This window comes from Rhinolophus sinicus, chromosome 17 (genome assembly GCF_057876585.1).
Source record: "Rhinolophus sinicus isolate RSI-liver-muscle chromosome 17, RSI-T2T, whole genome shotgun sequence".
Lineage (NCBI taxonomy): Eukaryota > Metazoa > Chordata > Mammalia > Chiroptera > Rhinolophidae > Rhinolophus > Rhinolophus sinicus.
In genome coordinates, this window is record NC_142517.1 from 29,340,427 (window position 1) to 29,355,153 (window position 14,727).

General features: G+C 40.3%; 1 protein-coding gene across 8 annotated transcripts in view; it reads left to right on the forward strand.

Moving 5' to 3' along the window:
* SCHIP1 (schwannomin interacting protein 1) overlaps positions 1-14,727 on the forward strand; it is a 670,730-nt gene that overhangs the window by 605,986 nt on the left and 50,017 nt on the right. Inside the window, exon 1 of one of the 8 annotated variants that reach the window (XM_019731983.3) lies at positions 11,871-12,174. The exons of the other annotated variants lie outside the window; for them this stretch is intronic. Coding sequence (XP_019587542.2) covers positions 11,917-12,174 — 258 coding nt within the window. The 5' untranslated portion in view covers positions 11,871-11,916. Of the gene's footprint in view, positions 1-11,870; positions 12,175-14,727 lie in introns of those variants that run through there. 8 annotated transcript variants of the gene reach the window in all.

Genomic DNA, 14,727 nt, shown 5'->3' on the forward strand with positions numbered 1-14,727 from the left:
GGGTAATAGGAATCTGAAAGACAGCCAGTGTGCCCAGAGCTAAGTAACAAGACTGGGTGAGAGGTTGCAGAGGAAGTCTGGAGGCTAGATCAGAGCCTGTAGGGATTTAGGATTTTATCCTAAATATTGTGGGAACCACCACAACATTAAGCCTAGTTTTAAGCCAAGATGTGACAATCTGATTTATGTTTTCAGAAGTATTTTTCATTCACAAAGGGTAAGGCTGCAAGCACTTAATTTCTTATAACAGTTTGGGAACCAAGTCCAGAAGTGTGCAACTATTGAAAACATCAGATCAGGGGCAGTGAGGTGAGTGAAGGCGGCTAAATTTCCTTTGAAATGATGTTTTATAAATTAATGCCATCTAAAATTAGGGCCAGCGGCCTGATTGCCTCAGTTGTAGTGACAGCTCTGCTGAGAAATCACTTCTGTTCTTTGGAAAGTGAATTTGATTTTAAAAACCTCCAAACAAAACACAAGTAGTTTAAACCATCAGTGTAAGTTCGCACTGCGGTCTACAAAGCAGATGTGTGCCTCTTCTGCTGGCTACTATTGCTCACTGTTCCGCTGCAAGTCGGAGGCAATGAGAAGAAGAGAGAAAAAGCACTGGTGTTGGGCACAATGGATCCTGTTTATTTTCCTAGTTTTTTCTTTTACTTTGAATGTCAACGGTGAAAAGACAACTCTACTGCCTCGTAGCCTCGTCTCAAATGAGGGGAGAGGAGAGGTAGGTGTTCTACAAGGCACTGGACCGCGAAAGGACTGCTAATTTCTATCTTGGCTTTCTTAGGAAATAATGAAAAAGCTTGATCACTTGCAGTAAGTGAACATCTTGTCGGCCCAACTTTTATTTGTCTGAAAAAGGCTCTCTTTGCTCTTTCCAAAGAAAAACTGGTTTAAGTTCGAGTTTTAGAAGAGTTGGGGTTAATCTGCGGATTACTTTTACTACTTAGGAATAATTCATAACTAATTTTCACCCTTTTCTCTGAGAATGAGCTCACCTCTGGTCCACTGTTGGGAGTAGCATAATTTCCTAACCAGTACCTTTATATTCTGAAAGAATTTATTTCTAAAAGATGAGAAACTTGCTTAATTCAATAGCTTTTTAAGATCACGCAAGTTAATGACATTATTAAATGACATTCTGGCATTTTTATTGTATTTCAGAGACTATTTTAGACCAGTATTTGCTCTCCTACCCTTTAGCAACTAAAACCATTTGAACCCGTCTTTTGAGGGATGAGAGTGATTGTAAAACCATTGCAGATTGCTGCTTAACTGTCTCTGGGAAAGGTGGGTAGAGGGCATACCTGAGAAAGCTCTTAAGTACAAAATCCCATTATAACTAATAGCATTACAACACTACTCTTGCATGAGGGAGAGGGGGAGATTTAAGGACCACTACAGAATTTGAATAGTTCCTTAGAGATTATGTTGAGTTTAATCATAAATTATTATGCCTCTGTCCTGTGTTCAGTGATGAACTAGGAAAACATGTCAGTTGATGAGCAGATAGTTTTTGGAAGAAATATACTACATAGATTATTATGTTTTTCCCTTCTTTTCATCATTATTTTGCTTTATTCTGTGAAATAAATCTTTTGAAAATAGTAGCTCTAAGTTTCATAATAAACTAAAGTTTTATAATAAACTAGTGATGTAGTGTATTGAGCTTTTGAAATTTTTTTTTTTTGCCACAGTTAATGTAAAAAGAAAAAAAATCAATGCCATTACATTTATTACATTTATCTAAGGAAGACCTTGACTGAAGTTTTTGCTGACTCAATGCTAATATATAATGTGATATTAATTTTTATGATTAAACTTTGTTGTTGCTTATTTGGAAACCTCATCATATAAAATAAACTTGATTTAAAATGTTTTTATATCAACAGCCTGGAAAAGGGCAGAGGGGACCACAGGGAAATGATAGTTTATGAGTCAACCCATTTTATAGATTAGGAAATAGAGGCTCTTAGATAGGAAGTTGCCCAAGAGAATACACCTAGTAAGAGGCACAGTGGAGCCCAGAACCCAGGTCTGTGACTCCTGGTCTAAATCCCTGTCAGTTCCAGAACCATCAAAGATGGCCTAGATTGTAACTTTGGATGTATTAGCATTAGTGTAACCTTTTAGCAATGTAACTGAAGACATATATTTATATTTATAATTGGTATTTAAAAAATCATTGCAATGGCAATAAAACAAGGGAGCATACTTTTAACATTATTTTTGTTTCCTAATCCTATTCATAGTTTGAACTGGTTGAAAACACAATCGTCCACTAGAGGTCACCTTTCTTCAAGATGAGGGTCACTCCCCTTCCCTGATAAACTATTAATCTGGTTTTAAATGAACCACCTCCACCTTGGAGAAATGAAGAGCCCTTTTTGTCGTCGGGGATTCCAAGTGTTGCTTTAGCTAAATGCACTTATATTGTAGGTAAAGCTATCTGAGCTAGTAAAACACCTGGACAAATCAAGGGGAGGCATGACCCCCTCTTCTAGCACATACAAACACACTTTGTGCTAGTTCTGGCCTGGCCCCTGTTGACGGGTCAACTTATTTTTATTTGGAAAGTTTTGTGTTAACCCTGGCAGGTTATACTACCCTCACTTCTTCTGTCACTGCTCTCTCTGACTCCAAAGTCAGAGACTAAATGGAGACTAAAAGAAATGGTCCTTAAACATTGACATAAATTTGGAAGGAAACCAAATTTATCTTTGAGTCAGTTTACTGTTTTCCACAGTGATGCGAATTTCAGTCAGCACTGACCAGAAAATACTATGGGGAGAAGACTAGGACGGTGTCCAATAAACAAGCACTTTGGCAGATTCTACTGAAATACAAACGATCTCATTATTCTAGCCGGAGAGGGAAGCTGCCCGCTATAGCACTGTCTGACGCTTCAGGTTTCAAACTGTGTCTGTAGAAACCCAGGGTTGCAGGACATATTTTTAGAGGCTCATTTGCACCTATTATATGAGCCGCTAAACACCTCAGCCCCAATCCCTGTCCCCTCAAATTGGAAATTAAAGAGTTCTGAGATGCGAAAATAATTCAGAACATAGATGCAAATGAGATTGCCTGTAAGACTATGGACTTTTGGAGAAATGTTGTCCTGTAAAGTTGTGGTAAGAAGAGTATAACATTTTGGTCCAATTTGTAGTGATTTATGCCCTCATATCTAGGCAAAGTATTTCTCTCTACCCCCTCTTTGACATGAGCATATTAATGTATCCTGCCAGGTTAAGTAGTCTTTTATAGTCCTCAAAATTGAACTTGTAAATGTGTCACACGGAGCAGGAGGGTGGTAGCTCAGTACTGGTCATGCCGTGCATGTGCAAGCAGGAAAAGTCAGCTGACTTGTCCAAGTAACCCCGCTCAGTGCAGTGTCAGGTGAGGGGAGGGCACATCTGTTTGGCACATTCTCTCATCAAGCCTATAGGTGGGTCATGCAATGACAAGTGAATGCCCAGCACATCAAATGAGAAGGTCTGGTTCTAGATTGATGACCTATCGTAGGTTTGGGTACTCTGTCTTATCTTGTTTATAATAAGAAATGCGAGTAATTGCTATACAATGTTAGTAACTCAATTTTGAAATAAAAGTCTTATTACTTTGTTTTCAAGCTTCTGGATATGTTCAATGAAGAATATCCAGATTGCAGCATAAGCTGTTCTAAAGGACTGGTACCATTTCCAACTACTTATCTGTGTGAAACAGGATTCTCTTCATATGGCACAAACAAAATAAAGAAATACATAAAAATACAATTGGAATAAGGCTATAACTGACTTCTGTAAGTTCTATTTTCAAATGTTTGTGTTAAACAAAACAGCCTCATGTTCTCATTGAAGGATATGATAAATAATATAAATTTGAGATAAAAAAGAATTTTATCTTGATTAGAAACCTGTTTGATTGTTTTGTGTATTGGTTTTCATTTTAAAAGCAGATTCCAACACTTAAAAGAAAAGAAAAAATGACAACCATTGATTCACACTCAGAATTGTCTCAGAAAACTATTTTTTAATATTTGAAATAATAAACACAAGTATAGCCAGGGTCGGAATAGTCAAAACTCTGAGAAGGGGCGGCTGGTTAGCTCAGTTGGTTGGAGCACGGTGTTCCTAACACCAAGGTTGCCAGTTCGATCCCAGCATGGGCCACTTTGAGCTGTGCCCTCTTTAAAGGAAAAAAAAAAAAACTCAGTAAATGAGTTGACTGGTATATCATTTGTAAGATTCTCAGCTAAATTTCTTATTTATATACGAATAAAAAAGTTACAGCTTAATCTCATTTTTATCCACCTCTCGCTTCCTATTTCTGGAGCTCAGAGTGTGTGGAAAGAAGTTATGGGACTGTCCTGATACCAACCATCCTTTTCTGTGGGGAATGACCTTGATGCAATGGTAACCTCCAAATCCATGACCAGGCACTGTATTCTAGAAGTCTCAGACCAAATTAAGATGCTTAAGTCATAGCTTATTAAATCAACTTAAAATACATGTCAGGAAGCAAGGGTAAGAGATGGAATGAGCGGACATACTTAGTGTGAGATTCTGATTTGGTCTTTGTCCCCACTTCTGGCCCAGAGCTCCTAACATCCTTGGGGTTTCCTAAGTGAGATGGATATAGGTGTCTCTGATGTTACTGAGATGACATTTGGAAGCACCTCAGTTTGGGGGCTGGCTGCCAGGGGGACCAACCACATGGTCAGACGAGTCCCTCTGACTTCGGGGCAGGGGGGAGCCTGGAGGCTGCATCTATCACCAATGGCCAGAGATTTAATCAGTCATTCCTGTGAAATGAAGTCGTCATAAAAACCCTAAGGATGGGGTTTGGAGAGCTTCTGGTTGGGTGAACACAAAGAGATTTGGGGAGTGTGACATGCTGGGAGAGAAAGCATGGAAGCTCCGTGCCCTTTCCCCACACCTTGCCCTACACATTTCTTCCATCTGGCTTTTTCTCAGTTATATCCTTTTATAATAAACTGGTAATGTAGTAGGTGAAATGTTTCTGTGAGTTCTGTAAGCTGCTCTAGCAAATTAATTGAACCTAGGGAGGGGGCTTTTGGAACCTCCCATCTGTAGGCTTTGGTTAAAAGGGGGGGGGGGTCATTGGAACCTCCCATTGCTAGGCTGTTGGTTAAAAGCACAGGTGGACAACCTGGACCTGCACTTGGCATCTGCAGGGGGCGGGAGGACAGTCCTGTGGACGGCGCCCTTAAGCTGTGGGACCTGACGCTCTCTCCAGGTAGACAGTGTCAGAACGGAGCTGAATTATAGGGCACCCAGCTGGTGTTCAAGAATTGCCTTGTGATGTAGAGAAACCCCTCCCCCACACGAATAGGAGTTGGTCCCAGAAGCATATTTAGAGTATGGTACAGGAGTGTAGCAGGACCGCACTACCCGAATCTTGGGTTATGCAGTCTTACGTTTCCAGCCTTTCTGCTACAACCACCTTCCTCTGTTGGCGATATGGTTATAAACTAGAGTTGAGGTCTGAGAAAGGAGGCCCAATTAGACAGAAGGTGTCTGCCTTCTCCGAGACCCAGGGGTAAGTGCCTCTGGCTTCCTCTGTGGCTTGCCCCCTCACCTGATGAGCAGCTATGGATTGTATTTCCTAGGCAGAGGACACAGGGCAAGAATGGGTGTCACCATCTAATGAATACCGAGTGCCTCGTGTGCCTCAGGTGACTTAGCGTGCCGTGATTAGGGGCTTCTTTAGTCTTTCCATCATTTTCTATGCTCTTATGCGCAGCACATATGCTTGATCTACGTCTAACACATCCAGGTTACTAACTTTTCAATACTTAACACAGCTCATGAATTGTGCCTCTGTCTTCTTGCTTACTCATGGTCTAAATCTAACACACCATATGCATTTCACCAACGTCAGACAACATATTCAGTAACTAAACATACCTTATAAATTTCATCCACCCCATTTATTTCTCTGTTCTTCTATAGCAGTAATTGAATATTCGCAAGTAATACAGCAACACTCCCTATGCAGTCTTTTGGAAAAGCTTGCCCCACACTGGTCTAGCCTCTCTGATTCCAGCCTGGCCAGCCTCCCTGCCCTTGAGCCCTGTACCACTCCTGCTCCCTCAAGGACCCAGTCAAGGATCCTCACCCATCCGTGCTCCTGCGTCTTCCCCATCTGCACTCCCACCTCCTTACTCAACGTGGCTTTGTAACTTTACTCACCCTCTTGTCAGTGCCAAGGCTGAGTGAACCTCCGCGTGTGCTCCTCTCCCAGGACCTGGCCCTTTCAGTTGTTTTTCACCCACCACCGTCCGCTTCTCCCTTCTTGCTGGCTCCTTCCCTGCTGCCCACATACATGTTTGGATCTCCCATCTTAAAAACCAGCCACAACCACAAACTCTCTAATTCCAGGATACACTCAAGCTACCACCCTAATGCTCTCATTCATCCACAAACTTCTTTACACACTGCTCTCAGTACACTCATTTCCTCAACTTCTTAACCACTTAGAACCTGGCTTCTACTCCTAACATACTGCTGCTGAAATTATGCTTTTAAAGGGAACTGAAGACTTCCTAATAGTCAAACCTAATGGCTTTTGGTTGTGTTTCCCTTTCAACCTATTAGTCTTTTCAGCTTCCCTGCAGGATTTGAAGCCCATTGAGCTCTGTCAGCCTCCTCTCTGTCTCCTTGACCCCCATCTTCTGGAGGCCTCGCAAATTACTTGGCTTGTGGTCCCTCCCTCTGTCTTCAAAGCCAGTGCTGCTGGGCCGAGTCCTTCTCACGCTGCCTGTCTCCGGTTCTGCCTCCCCACTTTTACCACCATTCAAGGGCTCTTGTGATTGATTACATGGGCCCACCAGAATAACCCAGGATAATCCCCCCACTCAGGTCAGCTGATTAGCAGCCGTAATTCCCCTTTCCCAGGGGGGGATTAGGATGTAGAATATTTTAGGGTATCATTATTTTGCTTACCACAGTGATGTCTTTGTCCCTCATTAGTTCTTTCTCTGCAATCTCTTCCTTGATCTAATCCACTGCTGCAGCTTCAGCTACTGTCTCCTTGCAAAAGGCCCCCAAATTCTATCTGTTGGCCTCTTCTCTCGTGAGCCCCAGTTGCCTCCTTCAACTCATAACTTGATGGTGAAAATAAAAGGCCTCATTACTACAACCCAATCCCTCAAAATTAGTTCCTTCTTCTAAATTCCTTATTTCTTCTCACAGCACCAGTGTTCCTCTAGCAGTGGTCTCAGAACCTCGACGTTTCTTGTCTTGTTCACTCCCCCGTGTTGGATCAATGCCTAAGGCCTTCAGTTCATTTTTCGTGGAATGCATCCTTCCGTCTTTTCCTTTCCATTCCCACTATCACCTCCATCCTTCAGGCCTCTGTCTATTTCTTGGATTGTTGTTATTGCCTTTAATTACGTAGGAGTGGGGGGAGAAATCCAGTTCTGATGCTTTCCTGAGCACCTAAGAGCTGTGTTGCATGATATTCTCATTTCATCCTGTCATCAATCCAATAAACAAAGAATTAACATCTTTAGTTTATAGATGAGGAAACTGAGGGTACGAGCAATGAGGTAATTTTATGAGGGTCCTAATCATTTATTCATTCATTTAAAATACTTATTGAGAGCCTATTAGGTATATGCCAGGTACATGTTAGATGCTGGGGATAATAGCCCTGAATAAACCAACCAAGATCCAAGTGCTGAGGAAACTCATATTAATCTAGAAATAGGAAAGACAGACATTCTAGAAGTGAACAACCAAAGAAACAAGATTACTGCAGTCTCCTTGTTTACCCTAGCTAAGAGTTTTCTTCCTCTTCTGAATTCCTAATGAGCAACAACAAAATCTCTTTGGAGGCACTTAACTCATTCATCATTGTATACAGTATTTGTGTATTGCCTTATTTCTTTTACCAAACTCCTTGAGGACAGAAACACTTCTTCACATGGCACATACCAGGAACTTATTTCAACTACAGGGTTGTAAGAACCAAGGGAGATGTTGGGGAAAGTACACTGTAAACTGCAAAGCCATTTTCTCAGACATGTTGTCAAAGGGGATGCCAGTTGTGATCTTCTTTGGGTGGGTCATTCACCCAAAGTTCTCCCTGATGTAATCCTCACCATTTTCTCCCTTTGCCCTGTAAAGAAGCAAAACTTAAAGCTATATAAAATGTCGATCTGCTTCCCACAAATTCCTAAGGAAAGTTTAAAAGGTATCGCTAAGGAGAATGACTTGTTTATCTTCCCAACCACCAGTAAGTTAATGTTGTCCCAACATTTCATTGAGGATGTCTTCAAACTGAAAACTTTTTTTAGGTGTATCCCCATTTATGTACTATCCAGATTCAACAATGAGTGTTTTACTAAGCTTGCTTTGACACAGCTTTCCATCAACCCATCCCTCTAGCCATCCATTAATTCATCTCATTTATTTGATGTTTCCACGTAGCAGACATCAGTAAGTCTCCCACTAAATACTTCAGCCTACACACCATGAACTAGAATTCAAAATTTGTTAGCCAGTTCTTTTTTATTCTTTTAAGGTAAATTTTACGTACAATGAAATGCACAAATCGTACATATACTATTCAATGAGTGTTGACAAATGTCTACACCTGTGTAAGCCAAACCCTTATCAAGTCACACAGCTTGTGCCAGAAAGTTTCCTGTGCTCCTTCAGGTGAGCCCCTGGCCCCAGTAGTTGACTTTTGACGTTGTAGGCTCAGTCACACCGACACACCTGCAGATGTGCCTTTTGACTAATATATTTACTGTCCAAATACACCCGTCATCTGTTGCTATTAATTGCCACAATTGAAAAAGTAATTTTCTGGATTTAAATACAGTAGTTTGCTTGGTGGCAGAAATAGGAACAATAGCTTAATTGGGTAGTACGTCAATTTTTCTTCTTTTAAAACATTCCTTGGATTCGGATGTAGATAGAACCACACTGCACCCTCACTCTTACTTGGTGGTAGATTTTTATTTCAAGACCAGTCTATATTGACTAGGTCCAAGGGGGTTCATTTTGCCAAGTCTGGTGGGTCCTTATTTAGCATTGTTTTATATGAACACACTTACCAGGTCTGAACCAGAAAATCTGGGCTTTTTTTTTCTTGCTTTGATGCCTTTTTGTTGTTGTTGGAGGAGTTATGTTCTTGAACATGTCACACTTTCTTAGGCCTCAGTTTCTATATTTGGAAAATAACAGTGTATCTCTTAAGGTTCATGCTAAATCTGAAACCCAAAACTTTTTTTTATGTGAAGGGAAGTTGTAAGGACCTGAGATGAAAAAAAAGAATGCTACATAGACCATACTTAAACAAGTCAATATTTCTTAGTCTAAAAAATAACAAATATTACTGTAGCTCCGTAAATTATTCTAGCTTAAATGTTCTTGGAACAGCTGGTTTCTGTTTAAAGTTTTTTGTACTAGCAAATCATAAGTTAAATGGTGACACAAGCCCTTCCAATGAAGGAAAGCTTGCTTGATAGATTGCTTTTTTTTTTTTTTTTTATCTTGTTTACACTGCTTGAGAAGGTTTTTTAACAGGATTTGGGATACAATTGTCAGAAATCTGTTCTCCCCAGAGCCACGTCTGAGTCATTTCCACTATTTATGGAACAGCAACTGTGAAGAGTGGGATCATGTTTAGGCTTTTTCTTTTTTTTTTTTTTTTTAAACAACACATGATAAATGTCTTTAGGAGCTTATGTAATGTATCCCAGAGCCTTCGGTTTTCAGATGAGAACACAGTCCAGGAAGTGGCTTTTTGGGCTTTGTACAGCTTTTGAAAGCATGTTCTTGAGTCTTAAGGTCATAGATTGTCAAAGTAGTAATTTGAGTAAAGCTTTAACAGCCTTTGAAGTTAAAGCTGTTCTGTCTTGGAAAGTTGGGATTATGCCTTTTACATTTGGCATAAGATTTCCATTTCATTTTATTTGCTACCTTGCAAAAGGAACTTTTACTTTGGGCTGTGTTTCCTTGCACATACTTAGGATTCCAGAACCTTCATCTAGGTGGTTGTGTAACAAGGCCCTCCACACAGACGTCTGTCTCTCTCTGCGCTGTGTGGATTACTCAGTAGGAAAGGGTAGAGTTTGGGTTGGGGATATGCTGCATATTGTTTTCTCTCTCTGAAGTTTCTCTCCTCTTTTCTTCATCCTGTATTTAAGAAACTCATGATCTAGTTCAGGCTTCTGCTTCATTCATCAAGCTTTCATGGGGCTACCTCCCAATGAGCAGGCCTCCAAAGTCCTGCACAGGTTATGTGGCCTATTGCTCTCCTGTATTCCAGGGACCAGGGCTGTGAGCTGCAGGGTGCATCTCCAGAATACTTTTCATTTGCACCCCTTGAACTTGGTGCTGAAATGCGAGCCTGTGAGATCCTCAGTGGGGCCTTCCCTGCCCCTTTTCCTTCCCCTAACTGGGAAGGCTGAAGCCACACATGTGAGTGGGTTCGTGGACTGGAACTGAGCTGGCAAGCTGTCCTCCTGTTTGAATCTCAAATAGGAAAAATTAAGAATACTGATAAAAATAGGTTTTTCTCTTCCCAAGCAACAGAGACGTTATTATAACATTAAAAATATATCACCAAATAAAATATTCTTAACACAAACTCGCACCATTCCTTAAGATCGAGTTTCATATGGAAACTTGTCAAACGTTTTGATATCATTCCTCAGGCAAAAAGTACTTTTTCTCTATCAGTAGTATAATGAATGTTGTGTGGTTATCAATAAGGGTTTTTGAGAAGATAGCTAGCTATATTACGATAGCTTAAAAATAATATCCCTATTGAATTTCTTTTAATTGCTGGTTTAAATTCAGTCATGTTTTTATTGACGACCATTATGTATTCAGAGCCATTTAAGAAACAACAAAACAAATTACCTATAGCAATTGAAGGATATAGATAAGGAAATTTTATTTTATTGTTTGTTTTCTTAATTTTCTGGCATTAAATTCACTTTAAAAATTTACAAGCCTAGTTGTTTCTTTTTTATATATCCTATAATACTAGAAAAGCTCGGAGATATTTCAGAAATTGGCTTTTCTTCCCCAAAATGCATATGGTCCAACTTGTATTTCCTTTGATTAGCTGCAATCAAAGCTGCAAGTCCAGAATTCTTTCTATTACTCATAAGTACAGGGGTTGGTTTCTAGGATCATATGAGCTGTATTGGGGGTGTCTATATATTCAAGTCATAGCATCGGTATATAGATACATAGATACACACACACACACACACACACACACACACACACAGCCTTACTTTCAAAAAAACTTGCAGGTTTTTTTTATTTAGTTTCATTTCCATGAAATGAATGATTTATACTGACTTTCATGAACTCTCTCCCTAAAAAAAAAATGATAGGAATAATTATTTCACCTTAATTCTGTTTGACCTAAAAAAATCAGATTAAAGCCAAAAATCAGCGGGGAATCAAAAGTATTATAAAATAATATTTTTTTTAAAGAACGAAGACCCTCTTTTTAGTTATAAAGTTGGCAAACACTTCAAAAACTCAGCACAGAAAACATCCTTTCAGTGTCAATATTCTGAATGGGTCGTTCTCCCTTTCGCATGTTAAAAAGTTCTAAACTGATCCTTAAGGCCTCTTTCTAGAAGCAGCATCCAAGCAGCATCTAGGGGCGGGAAGGGTGATGCCGGAGGTTAGAAATGTTCGACTGCAACATTGATTTGTGCCTGTCTCTCTCCCTCTGCCTCGCTGGCCTTTTTCCCGTTGATGAGGACGAGAATGTTTCCACATCAGTTAACTGCCTTCATAAAGCACCAGAAGGTCACACCAGCCCCAGACTGATCCTTTCCTTTGTGCTTATAATATAATTGGCTGATTGTGCCAGTGATGAGCGCGCCCCCTCCCCCAGCCCGGTCCTAGCTCCATGTTTGTTAGCCTCACTGCTGGTTTCCGAGGAGAGCAGCTCGCGGCGCGCTTCCCGGCACAAGCAGTGCCACTGCGCAGGTTGATCAGCGAAACAGCATCCATTTTAATCTGCGGGGAGCCCCTGCCTTCCCAGGGCGTTCTCTCCGCCAGTGGATGCTCCGCGCCTTCCCTCCGCAGCCGTGCTGAGCAGTCCTGCTTTGGGGTCTGCGCCCTAGGATGCACTGAGATGGTACATCAGGAGAACTGTTCGTATCAGGTAAGATTTAAAGGCTGATTGTGAGGCCGGCATCCTTTGGGAGAGGAGGCCTTCCTCTTCCAAAGCAGCAGGTTGCTTCTTTCCGGATTTTCAAGGGATTTTGCCATCCTCCACTCCTGGCCTTCATTGCATACAGTATCTGAATTGTAATTAGGTTTTCTGGGGACTAATGGGGCAGAAAACACTGCTTCCTTGGCCTTTAAAGCATATGTGAAATCCACTGAGGTGATCTGTGCTTTGCATATTCCGTATATCTGTTTAGAACTGTAATTGAATTTAAGGGGCTTCAGAGGAGGGAAATCTGGTGGAAATTTCACATAGATAGCATTGACGAGTATGATACGTGCTTATCCCAGGGGATGTGAGTTGCTTCACAGCCAGTTTTTAGGCTTGTCTTTAAGGAAATTATGTAAATGTGAAGTAATTGATGATCTTAGAATTTTTCAAAAATCAGCCAGCATTCACTTGACATTTAAAGTTGCACTTGTATATCTTTCCAAAGTTATTTTTACTAGTATATTGTTTTAAATGGTTAGTAAATAAGAATTAAGATACCAACATGCATCAAAAAAACTTCAAATAGAAAATTTTTAACAATACATATTCATCTATATGCTAATTTGCTATCTGGAGTTTTGAATTAAACACTTAGGCGATTTCAAAAGACCGGTTCTAGAATGTTAATAACTCCTTCCTGCGACTTCAGCTGTCACTGTTGAGGCAGCATTGAAAATATCCTTATTGTAAACAGTGAGAATGTTCTCTGAGAAATCGCTCTCTGCAGCAGCAGGCATGGCTAGTCCAAGTCCTGGGTAGTTAATATTGGGGTGTTACTCAACTGACCGAGTTTAGAAGCTCTGAGAGACCAATTCTCTAACTTAACAATGCCTCTTCCTTGTGTGAGGTAGGTTACCCGAGACCAGCAGGTGTTTCTCATAAGGTCAGGTTTCACCCTGGTAAGTGTATGCAGGCAGAATAGTACATTTCAGAAGACTTAAAGGCAATGGTTTCTCAGCTAAATGTAGTGTGCCTATATAATATATTTATACACCCTTTTCTCTGCTTAATCATTGGAATTTTGTAATTGTAGGCTTGTTTTATAATATTTCATTTTATAGTACGTTTAGGTCCATAGATCCTAAATATTGAAATTTGTGCTTCACAGAAATTCTTCCCTAGAGAAAGGGGACAAGATGCCGAGGAAACAACTAAAACCTCACTTAACATGTAGTACAGAACTTGGAAGTGGAGAATGTCAAATATCTACGGAGAGCCTAACCTACTTCTGGTGTGGCTCCAGATCATTAAATGACTATAATAATTAAATTAATTTTTCTTTTCTCTCTTCAGAGAAACTAGGTACTTTAATTTTTGAAAGGCAAGGTACTATAAGATTATTCCCTATGTCTTTTCATTAGCTTGAACATGAAATCACTGTTTGTATAGGTCAAAAATTGGTCAAATATCAGCAATTTCATCTTGAGAGGAGGGATTTTTGTTAGCCTATTGCTTTTTCCAATGGAAGACAAATTGATTTTATATGAACTACAACATGTAACACTGTCATTGTGTGTTTAATAGTTTAAAAGTATTTATGGCTTATTTCCACAATAAAAAGTGTATTAGGCAGATAATAGTCCATAGCTTCTGCATCTCCGTGGGGCTTTGTAGTAGAACTACCTTCCTCTGTATAGTCTTTGAAAAGCTCTTCCTTTATACATAACTCAGCAAAAAGCAGAAACATTAACCTTGAAGCCAAGTCTCAATCCAACTAAGAAACCTTCGTTTTAGAGCCCAGCTGGCACCAGAGACTGGATTCAGAAATGGTGGTTTGGCTTGATGGTATCATAGTCACTGGTGTTATCAACAGTTTGATGTTTTCCATAAACTTTCCCTTTTTTGGATGAGAGCATATTTATTTATTTATTGTTAAGAATGATAATGTAGTGGGTTAAGGCAACTTCCCTAGGTTAGCATTTTTAATGAGTAGATAGAATGTATTTCTAGGACTGATTCCTCCCATAAATGTATACCAACGTGTCTTAATGGAGAGTCCAGGAATGGGGCTTCAGGGGCCATTTCCCCCCAAATTACATGCTCATTGTGGTGCGTATGTCTAGATGTATATTATCATTACGGTTCTTATCATTGTTATCATCGTCATTACAGCAATAATGGCCTCCTAACTGGTCTTGCTGCTCCTGCCTTTAGATGATCTTTTAAAACCCAAGTCAGAGCTTGTCACCCATCTCAAAATTCTCCTCAGAATAAAAGTGGACCCCTGTTTCCTCTTGGAGTCCTCTCCCACAATCCCCTTTCCCGTCACTCCCCTCCCACCACCTGGCCTGGCTCTGCCTTTGCCATCCTGTCCCTTCTATGTGGCATGTGCTTCCCCTGCACAGGGTTGCCAGATTTAGCAAATAATCTACAGTGTCTGCGACATGCTTATACTAAAAAATTATTCACCGTTTATCTGAAATTCAAATTCACTTTGGCATCCTGTGTCTTTTCTGTCAGTAACCCCATGGCTTCCTGTCAGTTTCTTTGGGTCTT